At 34.6% G+C, this 25,636-nt stretch overlaps 1 protein-coding gene across 9 annotated transcripts in view; it reads right to left on the minus strand.

Moving 5' to 3' along the window:
• Nucleotides 1-25,636, minus strand: part of EHBP1 (EH domain binding protein 1) — a 559,191-nt gene that overhangs the window by 7,682 nt on the left and 525,873 nt on the right. For all 9 annotated transcript variants that reach the window (XM_079941625.1, XM_079941630.1, XM_079941629.1 and 6 more), the window contains 2 exons: nucleotides 1,288-1,387; nucleotides 90-163 (listed from right to left, as the gene is read on the minus strand). In XM_079941625.1, the coding sequence (XP_079797751.1) occupies nucleotides 90-163; nucleotides 1,288-1,387 (174 nt within the window). The remainder of the gene's footprint in view (nucleotides 1-89; nucleotides 164-1,287; nucleotides 1,388-25,636) is intronic.

Genomic DNA, 25,636 nt, shown 5'->3' on the forward strand with positions numbered 1-25,636 from the left:
ACCTAGTGAGACCAGAAGTGTATTACACTCTTTAAATCTCTTTGACAACTGACACCTCAAACACCTCATTCGGCCATGGCATCTCTTACCTTCAATGGCTAGCATTGCCCGCAATTCCCGATTCAGCAGCTCATATCGTCGTTCTAAATCATGTTCTTTTTCCCTAGGCAAGTTGCAAAAGATCATCAATATGCTAATTACTAAATCATTAAACACTTAAAAGAACCTTTAGGTTACATTGATTTTAGGACTCATAACTGACTGTTCTCTTTAACTTTAAGCCACTCAAAACAAATGATACACAAACCTAAAACCTTCCTCAGGTTGAATATTTAATAGTGCTATTATTTTTCTCCTTCAATTTTGAATTGCACAGAGGTATATTCTAATCTGTGGATAAGTAGCCTCAATCTTCAATGCTTCTTGTATTAAGTGCCAGGTATAAGGTTATTTTGTAGAATATTTTTCATAATTCGCAATAAACACTTTTTTGTCTAGAACTCTGTGTGAAAAGAGTACAAGAAACATGAAAGTACCACCAGTGAAAATTTAATATAGAGACAATTAAAAAGGCAAGATTAGTTAAGTTCTGCACTTCTTCATAACTCCTTTATCAAGTTCAGGCATGGCAGAAATGACAAAAATAGAGGTTTTCACTAAAATAAAACATGTAAGCCTGCTTCTTCCCACACTAGGTGGCATAATATAAGAACATTGTTAGTGAGAAAAAGGAACAAGCATTAAGTCCTATGTGAACTAAATGCTAAAGACTGAAAATGCTTACATTTGGTCTGGTCTCCATTTTACTGTAATTCTTGCAATCATAAAAAGGTCACTTCTGTGTAAATTATTAATCTTTTATCCCAAAATTTAGGGTAACATCATTTGTAGAATACAAAGTTAGTTTTGTCCTTATTAAGACTTATTTTAATTTTTAACTGAAAATTTGATGTTAAATAAACTTCAATTTTATTTCTTTTCCCACTAAATATAAACCAAACATCCTTTTTGTGCACAAGTGATTTCTTAAACACAAAAATTGTTTATATTACTTGGCTTTCTATATAATAAATACATTTTTTCAGTATCTAACACTCTAAAATTCTTACTCTTAAGGTAAAAATTGGTTATATACTATTTTTAATTTTATTTTTATATAAAACATAATCTCTAAGGAAAGAAAAAACATTAAGCCTAATAAGAATGAAACCCCCAAAAAAGACAATGATGGAAAGCCTAAGATTCATCAATGTTGTAGGAAAAATAAGCAAAGTCATAAGTACTTACAGGAGAGAGAGCTGGTTCATTCTCCTTATTAAGGCGTTTTTCTTATTAACTAACATAAACCACTCCTGCATCATAGCTTCTTCTTCTTCTGTGTTCCTTCCTATAATTTAGGAAGAGATATTTCTTATTCTATTGACATTTACAAGCCAAATAATAGTTCAGCACAAGTGTTTTGTTTTTTTTCTTTTTAACACGAAACATATTTTAGCTATCCCAACAGTACAAGTTAAACTGTTTATAACAACATCAGATTAAGGTCCGAGGCCTGAAAAAAGAAATCAATATTTAAAAATTCATAAGCCAATCTCCAAAGCTGCTATTATTCACCTTGTATATTTCAGTCCCCCGAACATATTTACAGATCATACTAAGTACAATACTAATACTAAGTACAGTTAAAAAAAAAAAAAAAGTGTTCCAACTTTTAAATCCTCCCCAAAGGCTGACTTGTTATTATGTTTCAGTGAGGAACTCGTGGTACTGACAGACATACGGTCATGATAAAAATAAATAAATTAATTAAAAATCACATTAAAAAATCATTATGAGAATTATAAGACTACCAGTAAGGTCAGAGAAGTCAATAGATTTTGTGAGAGCTTCCACCTGTAACAACTTGCTTTTTTTCTTATTTTCCTCCCCCAAAGCAAACTAAAGGTATACATACATATACCATTCCAGAACTCACCATCCCTAACAGGGTAAACACTTGCAAATTATTTTAAATACATTGTAAATGAACAAGCTACAAAAATACTTAGAGCTATCTGTGAAAAAACATGATGAACATAATAATGTTCCGTAAATGAGAAAACATTTGAGCAGAGAGATGATTTAAAATTTTAGATTATAAATTTACTGATTGTACATTTAAAATTCATTTTCCCTAATATCCATTCCATCATCTGTACCACCCTTCCCCTCAAAAGGCCAGTATGTCAAGGATTATAACATATAGCATATATTTGGTATTGTTCATGCAGAAGTAGGCCACAATCATACTCAAGAAAAATATTAATTCCCCAACCCTCTTCCTTCCTCTCCCTTCAAATTGTATCTAGTCAAATTTACAATTCTTTGACTTTTTTTTTCTGAATTTCGCCCATGATTGGTTTATTGTTTTGCTAGACCATTATTTAATACTTCAGTCCAACTTCTAGATAGATTCATAGGGTTAACTTAAATATCTACTAAAAAATTAAATATGCCAGGCGAAGACTAAATAGCCTAGTCAATTTCCTAAGTTTCATTTTCTTCTTAAGTGAGATATTTTCTTTTAACTTTCAAACACACTACCAGTCCATTAAAAAATATTCAAACAATACAGAGGTATAATTGAGTAAAAGGTCAAGGCCTCTTTCACCACCCCCACCCTCTCCAATTCCCCCATCCACCTCCCTTCTCCAGAAGTACTACTGCAGTTTAGCGTATCTTCTTCCAGACCACATACGTAGCTATGTCTATCACATACAGGTATATACCTTATCTGGACACATACAGGTTTCTTTAACATAAGGACCCTGTGATTTGTTGTTGTCATGCTGTTTGAAGATCTACTTCATTCTTTTTTAATACTTGCATAAATTATGGATGAACCATAATTTATTTACCTGTTTCCACATTAACAGAAATTTGAAAAAAATCTTTAGAATGAAAATCTAAAATAAAGAGCTGATCTGTGTGCAAAAGATTAAACATGTATTTCTGAGCATCCCTGTAAAATAGATATCTGTTGTTCATTATTAGGGAAAATAGTGAGAGGATATGTGCTTTCATTAAAGTCTGTTAAACTTTATGGTATGAAGCAGATCTAGGATAGATTCTTTGAGTATGAACAAAGGTCTTTATTGTTTTACAGCATTTTTAATCTCTCTTTTAGGGTAGCTGGTTTTGTATTCACTTTGGACCATGTGATGTCTTGACACTGGTCATGTGATATAGGCTGCGATAGGCACAAATCCCTGGGTAGCAACAAAAGAAGAAAGAGTAAAAAGAAAAAGCTGAGAAAAAGCTTGCAATTTGGAAAAAGGCCAATTGTACCCTGGTGAAGGCCTTTTTGATCACTGAAATGACACATGTGTGCAATATTAATAGGTGCAGTTTTTATGATATTTTGTTTTCTGATTAAAGACTTAATTCTTGCATTCATAACCTAAGTGGTTTCTAAAAATATACACATATTAAAACTTTGTTTTGAGTTTAACCTAACCTGTAATTGAGGCTTTCAGGCAATAAGACTAGAAGCAACTAGCCTATTTTTAAATTAGCATCATTTTCTTCAATGGAAGACTGCTTCCTTGAGAATAACAATATTGATGTGGTACTGTGTTATTTTCAGTTAAACTCATGCCTATGATTTCTACATAAGAATAAAATAACTGTGTTATTTTCAGTTTAACTCATGCCTATGATTTCTACATAAGAATAAAAGATCCACCTCCCCTAACTGTTAGGAAATGAGAAGACTCTCATGTTTAAAAAGGGAATAAGCCAAACAATAAGAAATATTTAAAGACATATTATTCAGTGCTACATAGATTATATAAATTAACTGAAAAAAACATATTTGAGGTTAAATCAATTCTGTATCACTAACTCCTTATCTGAGATAGTACACAGTGATGGAAATCTATACTTAGCCTAGTAATAAAAAAATTAAATTTTCTTCTAATACATCATTACACTATTGTTTTTAGGGATTTAAAATTTTTTTAATTTAAAAAGCTTTTAAAAGCCAGTAAGTTGAACCATTACAAATTAATCCTGACTTTAATAACTGGTTAAAGACCCCTTTAGCTTTATAAGTAACAAAAAATATTAAAGCCTGTGATCACAGTGAGCTTTTCTCATTTCTCCTCTAACCATTTGTTATTTAATCCAATACTAGTAATCCAATTTGTCCATCAGACTTTTAAAGGGCAGAATGCAACTTCCTCAGCTTAGACACTTTTCAAAGTACAATATATTTTTCAAATGAATGCTGGATGTTTCATTTTTCCCAACTATTCCTAGCTCTAATGCATGAGGAAAAAAAGAACAAGATGAACATTGTTCATACTGATTAAGTAAGAGCTCATTAAAGAGCTGTCAGTGCGGTACTTTGAATATGCATGAAGCATATAATCAGATCTAGTACCGTCACTAGAGGAGAATACGGTAAGTACAAAGGATTGATTTAATTACTTAGAGTGGGCTGTGGTGGTAAAGCAGTCTTGTTAGTGCAAAAAGAAAAAGAGGTTGTATTCTGGCACTGTTAGAAAAAAGGCAGTTTTAGCTTCTGACACAATACATAATCTCAGAATAAAGCACTTTACATTGTAGCTTAAAATGAAGATTGTCATTATTTTATAAAATGGCCATAAATCATTTTATCTTGTTTAAACTCACCTAGTTAACTACCTCTCTTTCAAAATTATCTTTAATTTGTAATCACAACTACAATTTTATCACCTTAGAGTCAATACTGATACTTTAAATTTTTTTCAGTTTCATGAACTGAAAAGTTCAAAACCTATATTATTGAAGCCCATTTTGAAATTAAAAAAATGACAAAACACTACAGTTCAGTACACAGTGACTAAAATGTGAAAGCATGGCCGGGTTGTTAAACTATATTTTAAAACAGAGTGCCTCATGTTTATTATAAATATACTACCAATAAAAACATCACCTTAACATTGTAAAGTATTGACTAATATAGTCTCTGGTAATGTTTTTTTCTACTTTGTTTCCTTAAAGAATTCTGTTTTGTTATTTTGCCTTGTGGAATGTAATGTCTTTCTGACATCACAATCTCTTATTGCCAGTTTTATGTTTTAATCAATTATTATAGCTGAGTATGATTTATAAAAACTATTAAATAATGAAGAGTAATGAAAATAGCAGGAAAAGTAATATGTAAATATGACTTCAAATCATTCTTCCTATCACATAGTTAACAAAAACCACTTAACACAAAGCAGCATAATATAGCACTACATGTAGTATAAATACTTAATAAACGTTGGTTGACAACTGCCTTTATATTCCATCTCCTCCCTCCCAAAATGATTTAAAGTTAAGATTTAACTTAAGAATTCATTTCTTCACCCAGGAACATGTATGTAGTTTTCATTTGTTTTTTCCAAAGCAGCATTCTCAATGTAAATTTTAAAATGAACAAGAGGAAAGTGATGTTAAAAACCTGAAATTATGAGTTATATTTTCAAAAACTGTCTACTAGTTAACCTTTCCTAATTAATCTTTCACCATAAGCTTATTGTCTATTTAGAAAGATATATTTTCAGACAGTGCATTCTTTTTTTTTTTTTTGCGGTACGCGGGCCTCTCACTGCTGTGGCCTCTCCCGTTGTGGAGCACAGGCTCCGGACGCGCAGGCCCAGCGGCCATGGCTCACGGGCCCAGGCGCTCCACGGCATGTGGGATCTTCCCGGACTGGGGCAAGAACCCATGTCCCCTGCATCAGCAGGTGGACTCTCAACCACTGCGCCACCAGGGAAGCCCAGTGCATTATATAAATGCAAAATAAGGAACAATACAATTTTAGCTGAAAAGAAGAGGAATTCAATGGGAAACAAAGAAAACACAGAGATGAAGGCACTGTTGAAACATATACACAAATTCAAGATTTTCTACTATGAAAACATTATATAATGCTGAAATCTTGCCATAGCTCCATAGTGGAGATGGCTGACTAGTGATCACATATGGCCCTTAAAGGACACAACGTAGCAAACACAAACCAAACATAAAAACAACAAAGCTGCCACTACAAATTGTCCCTATGGTATGATTACACGTATATGATAACCTCTGAAAGATTTAGTATATTAAAATAGAGATACACATGAAGGTATCCAACTAACTGATACTGGCCAAACATATTTTAATAACACAGGAGGTGAATTCTGGTAGATTTACTTAATGGATGAGAAAGATTAATTTACTGCAGTTACATAGGGTCATGGACACATGAACTCCAAAGCCAACATCATTACAGGACTGCAGTGCTCCAGTTTTAGAAAATATTTTAAGCTTAGGAAATAGAGCTTTATTATGAAAACAAATTTTACTATATGAGCAAACAGTTGATAAATGTTTCCACACTAAGAAAATCCTCTAACAGCAATCAATGTAAATGAAGAATCTCATAATCCTTATTGATGTCTTCAGCAATTGTCTTAAAACTATTTGGTCAGGGCTTCCCTGGTGGTGCAGTGGTTGAGAGTCCGCCTGCCGATGCAGGGTACATGGGTTCGTGCCCCAGTCTGGGAAGATCCCACATGCCGTGGAGCGCCTGGGCCCGTGAGCCATGGCCGTTGAGCCTGCGTGTCCGGAGCCTGTGCTCCGCAACGGGAGAGGCCACAACAGTGAGAGGCCCACATACCGCAAAAAAAAAAAACAAAAAACTATTTGGTCAGCATGATATATTTGTTATAATATTAAGTATATAAACTTTGGGGGAAAATCCTGTCTCCTTTTGTTGAAGTAAAATAAAAACTAACCCATTCTCTCAAAATAAACACATCTTTTATTTACCCATTTAGTAAAACAGAATGTGGGGAGAGATTCAGGGCAACATCTCTCTACAGATAAATTCTGACAGACTTCTATGGACATACCTATGCAGGAGGAGGTATAGACAACTTCACAAAAGCTCTTCCTCCTTAGACTTATACAAAAGAAAATGCTATTTCTAAAGGCCAGAAATTAACAGCAATCTTCTTGTGCCAACTTCTTAATAGAGTCTGAACAGACTTTTTATGCCAAAGGTCAGTGCTTAATTTCTCAAAAGGTAAATTAAGCACAAACTTAATATAGTACAAAAATAAACTAAAAAGTATGAAAGTAATCATCATCAGAAAATTCACAACCAATAAAATTCTTTGTATTTACTTACAGTCTAGTATATTTAAAAAATTACATGTGGGATGGAGTTGCTTCCATAACTTTTCAGTGCTCTTAGCCTTTAAAAGTATTAATATGACCCACATTTCAGGTAATGCATGACTATTTTGACTGTTGACAGATAGATATTTGGCTGAAGTCAAAACACTCAGAACTCTGAAACTGTATTTATTTTTCAAGTTGCATTTAACATACTTTGTAAAATGGGATAAAATACAGTGAGTCACTTTTATATGCATCATTCAACCAAACACACTAATGTCTACTTGGAGGATCAACTGGGCATCCTCCAATAAGGGGAAAACTTGAATTGTGAGCCACACTTACAGATGGATAGCTTCCCCTGCCAGTTCTCCCCTTTCTTGAAGCCCCCTTTGTTTGGCCTGCACCTGGCAGACTCTTCTCTACCCCCTCCCTCTCCTAGAGCCTTCTTGTAGTCATGTCATGGAAATGACTTTAAAGAGTGGCCCTAGAAGTGACAGAGATATTAATGTTAAAGATGAGCATTAACAGTTGAATAAAATTATTTCTGGAAAAGTGGGAGTGGAGAGAAACAATATTTCTAGATTAATGTATCTTAAGATGTGATTTTTTTTTTTTGCGGTATGCGGGCCTCTCACTGTTGTGGCCTCTCCCGCTGCGGAGCAACAGGCTCCAGATGCACAGGCCCAGCAGCGATGGCTCATGGTCCTAGCCGCTCCGCGGCATGTGGGATCTACCTAGACCGGGGCATGAACCCGTGTCCCCTGCATCGGCAGGCAGACTCTCAACCAGTGCGCCACCAGGGAAGCCCAAGATGTGATTTTAAGTATATATAGAGAGATAAATTAAATGTTACAAGAGATATTACTAAAGTTTTATATATTCAAGAACGTCAAAATTTCTGGGGGAGATCTTCTCATTGGGAGAACAGGGGTTTATCTTTTTTAAAGTCATTTGGGCACACAGTTTTTTATGTGGTGGTCTGGGAACTCAATCCATAATTTAAGTACTTTATGGAAAAACAACTGACTCAGAAATGAACTTTAGAATAAAGACCTCTTATAAATTAAGGACTACCTTTATGAATGTTTACTTACATTAATTCTGAGAAACTCCTGCAGATAAGACTATAAATTCTGGTAGGGCCAAGCATAATTTATAACTGTATACCATCTATAGTTTCTATGGCTGGTTAGGTCTGTCGTTTGGAATACGATACAAATAAGATGAACATTGAATCTGCATCTCAAATGGCTTTCTTCCAGTTCAGTTAAAAAAAATTGACTGAACCCTTTGATCTTAGACCAATTAACCTCTCTAAACATCAGTTTCTCCTTCTCTGTAAGTATAATCATATTACTTACCTCATATGGTTGATGGAGGAATTAAATGAGAAAATCTGTGTAAAGTCCTTAGCACAGTGCCCACAACTAAAAATGCTAGCTATGATGACGATCATGAAGAGGGTGATAATGGCACGTGCGGCACTGAGCCAAGAACTGGAGATAGAAAGATGACCAAGATGTGGTCGGTGCCCTCAAAAGGGCTTATCCGTCTAGTGTGGAGACAGACACATAATCAGGGACAGCTGAGTGAGGATAAATTTCTAAACAATTCCTTGGACACAAATTATATTTTAAATCTTCGTTAGTGATAACAAAGTCTATAGTTAGTATAATTAGTATGTCATTGGTCATAAGCAAGATAGGTGAAAAATGTGGGTGAATAAGCACAAACTCATCTTTGAAGCTGGAAAAACAAAGTGAATGCCCTTTTGGGTCAGCAGTGTCACAGCTGCATACAAAAGACAGCCATAGCTATGGTGACACAATAATGTGGCTGTGCTCCAGGTAATGACAGTCTAGTTATTTGCAATGGGTTTTAGAGATTGAAGAACAAAGTAGATCATGAAATACTACTTAATATCCAAAAATGAAAGAGGTAAATTTTAAGATTGAAAATTATAGACTAATAGAACACATCTAAAAGTTTACCAGTTATCAAAATAAAGAAAAAAAAGATAATTTGAAGTACAAATTGATATAATTTTAAGAAAAGAAGGCCCTCAACAAGAAAAACCAAATATTTATAAAGCAAAAAAGCTTCACCGAGATAGTAAGTTTTCATCATTTTTATAGAGAGATTTTGATGTTAAAAGCAGAGCATCATTAAATCGGCTTACAAAGTTGGCAATATAGATAAAAAAGATGATTTACTAAATGCCAGGTGAGAATGAGATTTGATTTTGTTGAAAGTGTGGAAAATATATGTAATTTTTAAAATACAGAAGCACAAACCAGGCAGATATGCTCTAAATAGGCTTCTAATAAAGAGCTTCAATCAGCTACTCTTTTAGGTAACCCTGTGCTGCTTAAAGTCTTTAAATGTCCTAAAACAATCATAGCAGGGTGTCCCCAGAGCCTCCAGTTTCCAGTAAGGGATGAGTTCAACCCCCAACCCCCAGTGCGCTACACACACAATAACTTCCTCTTCCTCCCTACACCTTGTCTGATCATGCTTGGGGGTTCAGATAACCAGGCAACACTGCGATATATCCTTCCTTATGTACCTTCTTAAAAATCTTTACTCAGTGAGGGAGAGCTGAAGGGAATTAGGCCTATCCCCTCCTGGCCTGCGGCCACGTTCATTCTCTAAACAGAGAAGCCTAATGAAAGCAGGACACTGCAGAGCCATCTCCAGCAGTCTTTTAACTTGCACACAGCTTCAACAATTACACAACATTTTAAATCAAATATAACGAATGTTGCTTTTCAAGACCAGGCCAGGTGACTAGCGTGAGTTTCAGCATTATACTACCTCATCCAATGCCCCTTAACCTTCCCAGTGGAGCCATTCTCTTCACCAGGACACAGAGACATTCATGATGGACTTGCGTCCACAGTGCTGCTTCCTGAAGTCTTGGAAAGAGTGTCTCAAAGATGCTCTATGTCATATATCTCCCTCACCAGATGACTGAGAACCAATAACTTTCTCATAGACTGGGAATAATAATAATGATGATTATGATAATAACATCAAATATTTAATGAGGTTATATAACTTACCTAAAATAATAGTTAGTGGAAGAACTAGGCCTCAAATCCAGGCAGTCTGTCTGGTGAACCACCATTCTTAGCCATCCTACTTGACACTCATAGGTAACCAGTCTTACCAGAATGGGCCCTTTATTTAGAATTCAGGCCAACCTGACAAAGCCTTCATAATGGCTCTGATGAGCAAAGCAGAAAAAACAAAGCAAAACAAAACCCCCAAACAGAAAGCAAACCTTCCCACCTCTGATAAACAAACAAGTTCATCCATTAGCAGAGGTGGTTTTGTTTACTCTTCCCGTGTAGGTCACTGAGACTTAACAATGATCTCAGAGCAGTACATCAAGGAGTGTCAAGGGGAGTCAGCCTTTCTTCCTATGCAGATATGTCTATGTGATCCTTGAATTATAGGTTGGTGTATGATGTCTTCAAGAAACGGGGGATTCCAGGGATACTTGTCTAATTCTTGGGCAACTACAAGCTATGCTGATTCCATTTGAGCATTTGAGGCATCCTTCAATGAAAATGGCCAAACAAGAATACTCTGCCTGAATGGACTTGAGGATACGGGGAGGGGGGAGGGTAAATTGGGATGAAGTGAGAGCGTGGCATTGACATATACACACTACCAAATGTAAAATAGATAGCTACTGGGAAGCAGCCGCATAGCACAGGGAGATCAGCTCAGTGCTTTGTGACCACCTAGAGGGGTGGGATAGGGAGGGTGGGAGGGAGACACAAGAGGGAGGGGATATGGGGATATATGTATACATATAGCTGATTCACTTTGCTATACAGCAGAAACTAACACAACATTGTAAAGCAGTTATACTCCAATAAAGATGTTTAAAAAAAAAATACTCTGCCTACCATGATATTATCAGCGTGCATTCAAGTTCCACCTCTGCTCTTTAAAAGCTGTGGCAATTTGGGTAAATTACTTAATCTCCCTACGCCTCAGTTTCCTTATTTGTAAAGTGAAGATAATAAAACTACTTCATAGGGTCTTGTGAAGATTAAGTGAGTTAATGTATGTAAAGTACTTAGAATAGTGCCTGGCGTATAATAAATGCTATAAGTAGTATAATGGTGGTTGCTATATTCTCTCCGTTTCTACACACACACACACCCTTATATATACAATACACACACACGCACATGCACATGCACACACACACACAACAGTACAGATCCACATTCTTCAAGCTTCAGGATCCTCCCTGCTGTCTGATTCCTAGGATTACTGATGGGAGTAAGGCATGGTGACTCCTCATGGCAGGGTCTCACAGTTTTTCTGACTGCCTGTGCAAGCACCAGATAGGCCTACTCACAGAAGTAAACATACTGGGCAACTTGGTGCAAGTTTTAAGATGTTAGTGCCATTGAGCATGACATTTCTAGTATCTTTACATATCTACTTTACTGGACCAATCGACCAAAATACATCCTACCATCATTTCATATTTTTCATTCCTCTTAAGTATGGAAGCCCAGCAACTACCCATTACCCATTTTTCTTCTCTTAAAAGAGCTACTCAAATGCAAACCCTCCAGGAGACAGTCTCCTTTCCAAGGTTACACATGTACTGTGAAGTCTATTCCAAAGCTTCTCTTGCTAATAGCAGTTCCTTCAGTCAGAAATTCAGAGAAAATAAAAATCTAATGTGACTCTCAGAATCTCTAGAATTACCAAAAATAATTTTCAGATTTCTCCTCAACTTAATTCCCAGGACATGTTCAATTTGCCCTTTATCATGATATAAATTTTTAGATAACGTTTTGACTGAAGAACATCATGCTCCCCAATACCCACTCTCAGATTCTGGCATAAGTCGTATGAGCCAAGCTCCAGCAGTTAGTTACATGTCCTTCTGTTGTGTTGTATATCCTCTCCCTTTTCTTCAAAGCTACAGCTCACTTAAAAAAGGTCAGAGCAGGGGACTTCCCTGGTGGTCCAGTGGTAAAGAATCCGCCTGCCAATGCAGTGAATGCAGGTTTGATCCCTGGTCAGGGAACTAAGATCCCAAATGCCGCAGGGCAACTAAGCCCATGTGCCACAACTACTGAGCTTGAGTGCCTCAACTAGAGCCCGAGTGCTGCAAACTACAGAGCCCAGGCACTCTGGAACCTGCGCGCCACAACTACAGAGCCCAAGTGCCCTGGAGCCTGTGCACCACAACTAGAGAAGAGAAAACCCACATGCCACAACTAGAGAGAAGCCCACACGCCACACAACAAAAGATCCTGCAAGCCTCAACGAAGATCCCGTATGCTGCAACTAAGACCCATTGCAACAACAAAATAAATTAAATAAATAATAAATCTTAAAAAAAATAAAATAAAACACAATCTACATTCCCACCCAAAGTCATGGTCAACTCCAAATCCATTTAGTCCTCATGATGTTCCTGTTAATATTATATATTTCAGAATTCAGCAAAATTGCTACCTAGTCTATGGTGACAGTTTTGCAATGTTCAGTATAACTTTCTTTAACCTTTTACTTAGATTCAAAATAGGCACATGAGTCAAAACAAATAGTATTAAAAGTTAAAAATTTTTGGCTCCCTTTCATTTTATCCTCATGAGAAATTAAAATATTTTTGACTATTTTAATAATTTATTTCTGTGGTAGGTTATTCATACCCTCCATACAAAAAACTATTTCTATTTTTTAAATCAATGAAATTTATAAAAACTCATTTTTAATTAAAAAAATAATACCAGCCTAAGTATCATCTTTGACTTACATTTTTATTTTTATTTTTTTTTTACATCTTTATTGGAGTATAATTGCTTTACAATGTTGTGTTAGTTTCTACTGTACAACAAAGTGAACCAGCTATATGTATACATATATCCCCATATACCCTCCCTCTTGAGCCTCCCTCCCATCCTCCCTAAACTCACCCCTTTAGGTCATCACAAAGTATCAAGCTGATCTCCCTGTGCTATGCTGCAGCTTCCCACTAGCCATCCACTTTACATTTGGTAGTGTATATATGTTAGTGTTACTCTCACTTCGTCCCAGCTTCCCTTTCCTCCCTGTGTCCTCAAATCCGTTCTCTACATCTGCATCTTTTTTTTTTTAAACATCTTTATTGGAGTATAACTGCTTTACAATGTTGTGTTAGTTTCTGCTGTATAACAAAGTGAATCAGCTATATGTATACATGTATTTCCATATCCCCTCCCTCTTCAGCCTCCCTCCCACCCTCCCTATCCCACCCCTCTAGGTGGTCACAAAGCACCAAGTTGATCTCCCTGCACTATGCAGCTGCTTCCCACTAGCTATCTATTTTACATTTGGTAGTGTGTATATGTCAATGCTACTCTCTCACTTCGTCCCAGCTTACCCTTCCCCCTCCCCATGTCCTCAAGTCCATTCTCTACATCTGCATCTTTATTCCTGTCCTGCTCCTAGGTTCATCAGAACCTTTCTTTTTTTTTTTTAGATTCCATATACATGTGTTAGCATACACGTGTTTTTCTCTTTCTGACTTACTTCACTGTGTATGACAGACTCTAGGTCCATCCACCTCACTACAAATAGCTCAATTTCATTCCTTTTTATGGCTGAGTAGTATTCCATTGTATGTATGTGCCACATCTTCTTTATCCATTCATCTGTCAATGGACACTTAGGTTGCTTCCATGTCCTGGCTATTGTAAATAGTGCTGAGGTGAATGTTGTGGTACATGACTCTTTTTGAAGTATGGTTTTCTCAGTGTATATGCCCAGGAGTGGGACTGCTGGGTCATAAGGTAGTTCTATTTTTAGTTTTCTAAGGAACCTCCATACTGTTCTCCATAGTGGCTGTATCAATTTACATTCCCACCAACAGTGCAAGATGGTTCCCTTTTCTCCACACCCTCTCCAGCATTTATTGTTTGTAGATTTTTTGATGATGGTCATTCTGACCGGTGTGAGATGATACCTCATTGTGGTTTTGATTTGCACTTCTCTAATGATTAGTGATGTTGAGCAACTTTTCATGTGTTGGTTGGCAATCTGTATGTCTTCTTTGGAGAAATGTCTATTTAGGTCTTCTGCCCATTTTTGGATTGGGTTGTTTGTTTTTTTGATATTGAGCTGCATGAGCAGCTTGTATATTTTGGAGATTAATCCTTTGTCAGTTGCTTCATTTGCAAATATCTTCTCCCATTCTGAGGGTTGTCTTTTCGTTTTGTTTATGGTTTCCTTTGCTGTGCAAAAGCTTTAAAGTTTCATTAGGTCCCATTTTTTTGTTTATGTTTTTATTTCCATTACTCTAGGAGGTGGGTCAAAAAGGATCTTGCTGTGATTTATGTCATAGAGTGTTCTGCCTATGTTTTCCTCTAAGAGTTTTATAGTGTCTGGCCTTACATTTAGGTCTTTAATCCACTTTGAGTTTATTTTTGTGTATGGTGTTAGGAAGTGTTCTAATTTCATTCTTTTACATGTAGCTGTCCAGTTTTCCCAACACCACTTATTGAAAAGGCTGTCTTTTCTCCATTGTATACTCTTGCCTCCTTTGTCAAAGGTAAGGTGACCATATGTGCGTGGGTTTATCACTGGGCTTTCTATCCTGTTCCATTGATCTATATTTCTGTTTTTGTGCCGGTACCATACTGTCTTGATTACTGTAGCTTTGTAGTATAGTCTGAAGTCAGGGAGCCTGATTCCTCCAGCTCCGTTTTTCTTTCTCAAGATTGCTTTGGCTATTCGGGGTCTTTTTTGTTTCCATACAAATTGTAAAATTTCATGTTCTAGTTCTGTGAAAAATGCCATTGGTAATTTGATAGGGATTGCATTGAATCTGTAGATTGCTTTGGGTAGTATACTGACTTGCATTTTGAACTTTCCTTAAAGAGCTAGATCCCTTGAGAGAATAACAGATATAGCTATGACCAAGGCCAGCTCAGAAATGTCTAATGGAGGATAATATGCTGGTGGGGAAGAAATGTTGGCACTTTACTCAACTCCTAGCTTTGGCCACCAAGTGGTGCTATCAATTCAGAGTGAACTGGCACTGGGGGAGTAGGGTTGGGTGGCTTTGGGTTGGTAAAGTGTAAAACCAGTCAGTAAATGCAGAGGACACTCACAAGTAGGATGTTCATAATTCTGTGTACTGTGAATTCATGTATCATCTCCCACTCAATGTCATCAGTATAAAAACAAGGGAGAAAATGAATTCATATAATCTTATTTTGGTGGTAAAGTCCATTGTACTCTGACAGGAAAATAACTGTTTATATAAAAATATTTGTCCCAAACTTTATCCTTTCAGGCTATGTAGCTATAAAAATAATCACACAATTTTGGTTAATCTTCCTCCCTCTACAATATTCATCCAAATCCTCCCATTAAAACAAAAACAAAAAACCTTTACAGAAAAAACTATTCAGCGATAAGCATTACAAATTAATCAGTAATGTTAAGCATTTAAAAATATCTAATTTAATTTTAAAAACAGATATCAGCTCAATGGTTTTTCCTTAATTTCTACTGTAAACTTTTCCTGAGGAAATAGTTCCTCTGAGTGGATGAATGCCTTTCACATTCCAGCTTAGAAGTGACATGTGGGAACAGGGAACAGATGCAATGACTATATGTTTAGTTTTCTTATGTGATGCACCTAGAGGCCTATGAAGAATGTTAAAAGCATAACTAAAAGCTAAAAAAAAAAAAAAAAAAAGACATAATAATTTACAATCCACTAGAAGAAGAACTGGAAATGTCTCTACAATGGAATGAACAATGATTTGAAAGCAGAACTTTGGGAAATCTGTACAACAATAAAAGTTAGGTTCACTGCTGTTCAATTAGACAGTTCTATCCCAAAGATGAGGAGACTTAGTAAGAATCAGTGTGTACCCAGTTGTCTCTGTACATGAACATCTGTGTTTTCTGAGAAAAATGTTTCCATCTGGAAAGACTGGGAGAAAAGTGTTGGAGCAGAGTTTACATCCTTCCATAAACTATCTTTATTTTCACTCTGGACAGGGGAGGCAATTCACATATGCTTATCCATCTCTATTGTCATACTTAGTTAAATCAAATTATGAAATCTTGGTTAAGCTTCTTAGGATAGCATCAAGATGAAGCAGAAGAGCAGAACATACATTTGCAAAGTTGGTTCTTACATGGATGTCTTAAAATAAATTTCTCAGATACAGTGCTTAAGTTGTTTATTTCTGTACGTACCTCACAAAACTATATAACTAGTATATCAATTCAATGAAACTTATATGGGTTGGGGGGCTAGCAAAATTCCTAAGGCTCTCTCCTAGTTATTTATTTAGTTGTGAAAATGTTCACAGAAACATTTATCTGTTAGTTTTTATATATAAGACAAGGATTAATGCCCCCCTCCCCCAAACTTAAAAGCCCAACAACTTTCCAGTCTTATGACAAATTGCCAAACCAGTTCTTCAGGCATTTCTTGGGAGAGACAGCATGCACATGCACGCATGAGTGTATGTTTTGAGGGAAGAGAAGAGTTATAATAGAAAGAGGGATAATCATATTACTTAGAAGCAAAGGAAAATTTTAAAGTAAAGGTAGAAACAATAATAAATAACAAAACCACTACTATGACTGATGGCAGTTACTTTCATATTGAGCACTAAGCCTCTGCCAGGCTCTGTGCTAAGTACTCGTATACAAATTTTATCTATATCTGTAGCAATATATTTTAGACTCCCAATAACCTTCTGAAATAGGTTTCATCAGCCTTTAAAAAAATTAACAGAGGAAATAGGGGCTCAGAGAGGATAAGTAACTTGTCCAAGACCACCCAGACTCTAGCTGGCATCTTGCTGACTTTCAAGTCTATGCTCTTGAATCTCTATGTTATGTTACTTCCTTTAGCACTTGTAACACTGTGAGTTTAGCATATCTTAGCCCCTTGTTTCTCAAAATGTGATCTGTGGATCACCTGTATTAGAATTGCCTAAAATATGGGCTCCACCACAGATCCACTGAATCAGAATCGGTTAGGTGGGGCCTGGGAATCTGTATCTTAAACAAACTCCTCAGGTGTTTTTTTAAGGCAGATAAAAGTTTGAGAACCAATGTCTTAGCCCTTTCACAAATAAGTCACCGAGTTTTTTCTTTTTTTTAAAGAAATGATGATATTCCATGTATAAGATGTTATTTTAGCATTGGCATGACATTACACAAATTTAATTTCACATTCAGAAGAAAAACATGTTGCTGCCAAATCAGTTCAAATGCCTAAATTTTGTTTCATAGATAGTTGCTGAGAAAAACACATTTTCCTGGAATTTCTACTTTTTTAAGTGTTAAAAAATTTTATTGCAGTCTAGAATAAGGATGTACCTCACTTTAGGCAATAGACATGTTCCAAATTGAAAATTATGGTGATGTGATAATTCTTTAGGTTCAAAAAATATATTTTATATTTCTAATTCAAAATTTCTAGAAGTAGAAAATACTATCTAAATATCACCAGTAGATATTATATACATTTGTTCCCCTCGATAAATGAACAAACATGAGTCAGCAGATGAAAAAGTCACCTTCAGACTATGTAGTAAAAAGCTGGGACATACAGTGCGTGCCAAGGAGAGAAGACACAAATGTTAGAAATGAGAACTGCAGCGGGTTCTTTACATTCTGAATCAGAGATTCCTTTCTAGAAATCCTATGATCCATGGACTTCCCTGGCAGTCCAGTGGTTAAGACTCCACCCTTCCAATGCAGGGGGTGCGGTTAGATTCCTGGCCAGGGAACTAAGATCCCACATGCCAAGCGGTGTGGCAAAAAAAAAAAAAATTAGAAAATCTATGATCCAATATCTATTGCGTGAACTAGAATGATCCAACAACAGTTGTGTGCTACTACTTCTAAATATAATTTATATATTTTCCATCTTTAAATAATATGAATAATGAAATGCAGATAGAAACAGTTATGAAGGATGTTTGAATTAGCTGAACAAATTGTGAGAGTAAAGAAATTCTGAAAGTAGGACAACAGTTTTAATTTTTCTTGTTAACTACAGAAGGAAAAAACTATAGAAAGAAAAGAACTTAGGAATGTTACCAATGGTTAAAACAGAGGGTATTAAAAAAGAAAAGAGCAAAAACAGTGTAAGCACCTTAAAATTTAAAGTCTCCTTTTAAAACAAACTTTACTATTTTCTTCACACTGTATTTTATTCATTATTGATCATTTTCAGTAATCAAAGGACTATCCCAGTAGTCTATATATACATACTATATATGTAATACATAGTAATAAATAAAATGCATAAATGTGCAAAGAGAACAATATTAACTTATTATAAATATTTCATTTAGTGTTTGATGGTGATATTCCTAATATATTAGTGTTTTTCATCTTTTGGTATTTTTTATTTCAAAGGAGACCTCGACAAATTTAAGTATTAAAGGGATCATATAAATAATAATAGCGGACATTTACCAGGCACTGTAAAAATGATTGATATAAGGTACCTAATTCTCACAATTCTTAGCTGCCACACCACATCAACTCTGACTCAGTGTGAGAACATCTGAACTAATTATATTCACTAACCAGGGTTAAATTTTAACACTCAGTGTATAGTGCCTTAGGCATAACAAGGCTCAAAAAATATTTGTTGAATGAATGAAAATCACAAGACATAAAAGGATAAATGAATTTCACCCTTTATGGGAATTAAAGTAGGCTCTTTCCCTCAGTTTTTATGTTTCAAGCTGTAGCATCTTCATTCTATGAAAGTGGGAACTGAGGCTCATAGCTCTGAAGCTGGGCTAGTAAGCAGGAATGCATATAGCACAGTAGAATGGGATTCTGGCTATCATTCTCCCAGCCAGAGTTCCAACTCACCACTGGAAGGGCTAAGCCTAATGTTTTCAGGTGAAGGTATGCTGAGGATTAAGCTTGGAAGAAAAGCCTCTCCTGTAGTTATGCTACAGCAATGAAGGACAGATGGGCTTCAGTACTTAATGGACAGAAGTACCAGAGAGAAGGTTTACATGGAGACCTTGGAGAACTGGGCCTTGGCTCACTGTTCTTCCACCTGGCTATGACTCTGCTAATCAAGGACGTGACAGAATCAATCCTTTGACATATTTTTTTAATGCTTTTTATTTTTCTGAATATTGGATTAGAATATAATTTCATGAAACTGTACTATTTCTTGCAATTAGAAAGTGATTTTATATTATTTCATATTCTTGGAGTTAGGTGAGATAAAGTAACTAAAATCTTGACACAGCTAAAAACACACAGACACACAAAACAGACACCACATTTACCAAAAGTATGTTAGCATTTTACTTCCAAAAAGGAATGGATTCTATCAACTCTTAGAGTCTATCAAAGGATGTGGCTCATTGCCTTTGGAAATTGTGTTAAACAGTCACTTTGTACAAAATTTTCAGACATAAAATGTTAATTTTTTTTTTTTACTGGCTTCTTGATAATGACACAAATTTAATTCCTTATGAATTTTCATTTATAATTATCTTAGCAGGGAACAATAGCTAAGTCTATACTATCTTGGAACCTTAGAGATCATTTTATTTACTTTACAGCACCAAATTCACTTAATTTGTTTTTACTTATGAAAGTTCCTTTGCAGAGACAGTATTATAATCTTGTCTATTTCATATTTTATGTCTGTAGAAGTCAAATGGAAACACTCTACTTTAATAAACTAAAAACTTCATTTTCTATTTCACCATGGCATGTCATATGGTGACAGAAAAAAATTTCTTTAATGAGAAATCTACACTTAATTTTTTTTTTAGTTTTGTAAGTAAAATGCCAAAATAGATATCTCACTTAGTTTAATGTATATTTTTAATGACATGGCCTCTTTTCTCATTGTAACTTATATGAAAATATATACTATAGCTATTAAAAAAGAATCTCTACATAATGAAGACATTTTATTACATGGATACTATTTCCTATCCATACTTGTAAGAAGCACAGAAATATCATACTAAATGATAGAGGATATAGAATAACCAGACATAAAAAAACTTGTAAAACTTCCATTTTATTTAGAAGATAGTTTCTATTTTTTGCCGACTTTATCAACTATGATTGTTCAAGTTATTCCTATTACTGTAGGGTTCCCTCCTTTCACTTTGTTATAAGTGTGAATAAATTACAATGTCTTAAGCCATATGAACAAAATTCAATGTACAAAAATATGATTTTTCAGGATAAGAGAAAATTTAAAGAATAGTATATGGAAATATCAGAAATACATGTGTTAAATGTGAGAAAAGTTGCCAAAAATTTTCTCTACACAAAACCTGAAAAGTGTTACTATATTAAACTTCCTTTCCTTCCTTCCCTGGTTATTTATTAGCTGTATAGAATCAGTTTAACTCTAAGTTCAGATGTCTTTACATATAAAAATATACCCAGTTTTGGTTTTCATTTTCCCTTTCTAGATATGGGTATGGTGAGGGATAGAGTTGACTACTCCCAATCTCCTAGTAAGTGTACAGTGACTGCTAGAAAAAAGAGATAGAGCTGGTGAAAAATATGTTCCTTACAAATACATAATTTAACTATCATAAAATGTTTTTTAATCAAAGAAGACATTTTCACAGTATTCACTGAGGCAATCTTAACTTTATGTTGTTATCCATACTCTAAACCATAAAAACTACACTATCTGCCACTTTCTAAATCATAGAATCAAATGGTCTATATAGACTCTGTTTTAATGTTAATGAATTTATAGACACAAATAGCTAGCATCAAGGCTATGAAAAGTGAAAAGCAGAACACTTCAAGCATTTAATACAGCTAAAGGGGCAGATTAGAGATGAATAACAAAATCACCTGGTAAAAAAGGAAAAAGGTGTAGCATTAAAAGGCTTTTTGCTTTATATGTGAAACAATACTGAGAAACATGTATTTTAGCACTTGTACTCAACAGGCACTCCAAACTATGCACTGATGAGAACAGAAACCCATCCTTTCTAATAATCTTGTGACAAAAGCTAAAAGACACATCCTATTAACTACTGATCTCAACTGCTAATGCAGAGTACTTCCTGGTGCCTTTTATGTAGAATGCTGCTATTAAAAAACCACTAAACATTCACTGTGAACAACACAGAATCATTCATCTTTTATCAGCATCTCTTGTTAGAAGAGTATGAGTGGGGCTGAAGGTGTCATTGATATTATGGAGTGGAAATTAATCAGAAATTTTTCTCATATTTTCCTCATCTCACTAATTTACTTTTGTACAAATTTCCTCCTGTTAAAAAGTTCATACCCAACCCCCTGTTGTACTCTTTTAAGTTGAGAATATTCAACGAGTGCGTCCACTGAAAAGCACCAAGTCCTAACACAAAAAGCATTCGAAATTCTCATTTAGTTGTCTTTATTTTGCTAGCGCCATGTGGTCCTTGAAGATGTAGAAAACACGGGAAGCTGAGTAAAGATCAGAGCAAGCTCATTAGCATTCTGACAAAATTGGAGTGGTGGAGATGTATAGTTTGCCTAGTTTGTCGTTTTGAAAGCTACCGGTGGTAAGCTTTCTATTTCATTGTGCTTTTGTCTTTTGGGGGGGTTTCAAAGCAGCAGGGTATTTGTTAGCCCTAGGTTTGCACAATGCATTGTGGGAACCTTTCCTGCACATTCAGCCCTATATAGTATCATTCCAGTCTGAGTCAAAAAGTTTTTTTTTTTTTCACCATTTATAAGAAAGGACATGTGTGTGAATCTTAGTGCACAGCCTCAATACATTTATCACAGCTTTGTCTTTCTCTTTTGCCTGAATCATAAAGTCCACAAAAAGTCAGAATAAGAATCTGAAGGACATAATTTTCAATCTTTTAAAAATGTCATTCATTTCAGACCACAACATTAAAACATTAATTTATTTTCTGCTCTTTGTCGTAAACAACTAACAACAACCCGCAGGACTGACAAAGTTAGTTAAAATTCAAAACCTTACTGCTTACTATAATAGACTTTAATTCTACTTTTGAAAATAGTATAGAGGAAAAAAAGTGGTTTATGTTTTAGAATTTATGTAAATAAAGAATACCCCTTAGAAGAATTAAATAAGTTATTACCCTAGTCATTTGATTTTCTTCATCGTCTTCTTTTTCTTTTCTTTTCCTTTTTTTTTTTTTTTTAAACATAAGGCTCACTTTGAAGAGCTAAATGGGCTACATTAATGCTACTATTCAGCATGAATGTTTCCAAGTTGCAATGAAATGGATAAAGGTCTTTGGGGATGAATTTATCTGCTAAATCCTTGTGGTTGCCCTCCTATCTTGGATGATGACCCAAAAGAATGTCAACAGCTCATTTTCCCAGAGAGCTGGAAGGAGTCCCTATGCAAGCATAATCTGCACATTCTCAAAGAACCATTTCAAACATTATATTTCACAAGCGGTTTTAAGTGATTTTCCTCTCATCTCTAGTATCCTAACAGTACTTTGGATATCAATGCCTCTGAAATGAGGGTTAAACAAAGTTTACACATGAATTCTACATATGGCATAGAAATTTTTAGATTTTCAATATATATTTTAGAAACACGGTTATCTTGTTACAATAATATATTTATGGCACTGAGTTAAATGTCTAAACTAAAGATTAGTAACCACATTTTCTATTATAAAAAATGTGCTTTTTTATTATTAGTTGTCATTTTGCTTAGAATCAAACCTTATTTATGAGAAGTGTTCATAGTTTTTCTTAATTTCTAATTATTAAAAACCCAGAGGAAGCTAAAGAGCAGTGATGAGTGCAATATAGTATATGAGTAATCTGGTAAAAATAGTTAATAGTAAGAGAATGGATCATTTCTATATGAAGTCTCTGACAGAATAGCATTTGGTTATATTCCATTTTATTTCCTTTGTACAGTAAGTGATATGTTGTCATGGGGGGGTAGATTTTGTATATTAACTATTCATATTATATTAGAGCATGTAATTAAAATGATACATTTTTAATGTAATGATACATTTTTAATGTAATTAAAATGATACATTTCTTTATTTCTAATTTAAGCTCTAATTTTCACCCCTTTAGGCTTTTCTTAGGCCTTCTTCTACAATTTAAAAATCATTCTTAAAACAAACAAAAACAGAAAAAAAAACTATGTATAATTTTGTGGTTATAGTGTAAGCCTATTTATATATTGTTAGAACATGAAACTTGAGTAACTTATAGCTTAATATTTAAGTGTATCCCAACATTGAGCTGTTCTACTGCTAGCTTTAAAATTATTTAAAAAATGGATGTTACCACAGTAATAATGACAGAATTAGTTCTATACTTTGCAATATGAGTATAGCCACAAAAATTATTTATCTACTTCACTGAATTCTCCTACCAAAGTTTCTTGAATAAAATTGTTTGGAGTAGCTATATCAAATTAGAGAGCAGTCAGGAGTGTCTAAGTCCAGCTTTAAAACAAATATCTTAACAATTACTTAGCCATATGGAAAATAGGGTATGTCTCTCCCAAAACCATTTAAAAAATATATTGTCTATCTTGAATTTAGACTTCATTAGAAACCATTTCTGACTTGTAATACCAAGATTGCTGAAATACCACCTTTTAAACAACCATGAAAAGACATGTAAAAAAGCTGAACTCTTTAAAGCTGCCAATGAATGATTTTGATTTTTAAAGCATAAAAAAAAATGGAGTTAGAGCATTATGAGTAAACAAACACAGTTGTATAGTTAGATACAGATACACAGATGCTAATGTAGCTTTTTTTACATTATGCCAAATTTGAAGCCTCTTCACAAGTGTTCACATTGTACTTGTGTTTGGGTTCCTACGACTTAAAGGCCAGATGCTTTTCACAAATGACCAACAGTTGTAGTTAGAATAAATTAATGATTGATTTTTTTAAAGCTTTGATGGAATTAAGCATACTTCTTTTCTCAATGTGCCTATGTGAATGTTTGCCCGTTAAACTTTTTTTTTTTTTTTTTTTTTGACAAGTGAGGCCACCCGGCAGAAAACAACTGATGCAAAACCCAGGAGTAATCCCTCTGTTTAGTTCAACACTATGGTTAGCCTTAACACCGCCTCTATTATTCAATGGATTTAGAGAAACTTTCATTTATTTGTTGGCCTCAGTTTTCAATTCCGTTGCCCTCTTTAAGAAACCTAGACTTATTCCTATGTAAATACATTTGCATACTGGTACAATGAAATGTTCTCGAATTTTTATTACTCTACTAAGCTAAATAGGGGCTGTGTACATATGTAGTTTGAAAGATAAAGAGTCAAGATAGAATCATTACTAAGGATTTTAAACATACTGCAATAAACCTATGATGTCCATGGCCCAAGACTAATGTAGTTATTTCCAACAATATTTTAACAATATACAGTCATCTATTTTACAAAACCTAAAGCCATTGGAACCTAAGAAATGTATTTTATTATCACAGAATCAGTGTCAATTTACTACATTAAATTGTGTTACTTTTTTCCTCTAGGAATCTTTAAAAATATATATTTTTACTATAGAGAATATTTTACATTCTCTAGCGTTCAGTCTAAACTACAAAAGGTTTACTCTACATGAGATAAGTAAGTAGAATATGAATTTTTAGTTTATTTAGGAGATCCAAATTAGGGATTCACTTAGCTGTGTGTATACTATAGCAATCTATATTGTTTTTCTCTAAACATTTACTTAAATAAATGAACTGTATAACAAACAGCATGGCTTAGGAGAAGGAAAACATGTTGGACTGAGAGTCAGAAAATAATAGCTCTGTACCAATCTTTTACTCTGGTTTTAGACTAGATGATGTCTAAGATTCTTCACATTTTCAAGCAGTTATAACTATGTGGCATTAATTTATACAAAACAAATTGTTATAATATTATAAGTTAATATTAGGAATTTGTTCAAAAGTTAATTCTTATAGTCTTCCTTACTCCACAAATGCTTTTGAAAGTGAATAGTACAAATTGCACTATGTATGTATAGACTGCACAAGGCTAAGATTCAGTAATAGAACTTCATAATAAAATCTCCACTTAACAAAAAATGGATCACAGAAATCTTAGTAAGGAAATCTTAATACTCTTTCTTAGCTGTCTTCCCTAGTTAATGCAGTCAGCACTGATACCCAGCAAAACATGTCATCCAGAATGATGGAATTAGCAATACCACCCACACCCCACTTCTTCCTGTTTTCTTCCTTATTTAGTTTTTCCTTATAACAACGACATTAGTTTCTGGAAATATCCAGTTAAGAAGAGGTGCACATAGACTCAGACATCCAGATGTTCAAATAGGACTTTTTAACTTTATCAAGGAAAGAAAATGGAAAAATGATGATGACATTCTACTATCCAGAAGACAAGCAGAGGTCTCCAACTCAAAATGCACTTAGTATTACTGTATATAGTATTCTCTTGGGAATAAAA

Source organism: Stenella coeruleoalba (genome assembly GCF_951394435.1).
Source record: "Stenella coeruleoalba genome assembly, chromosome: 13".
Classification (NCBI taxonomy): Eukaryota; Metazoa; Chordata; class Mammalia; order Artiodactyla; family Delphinidae; genus Stenella; species Stenella coeruleoalba.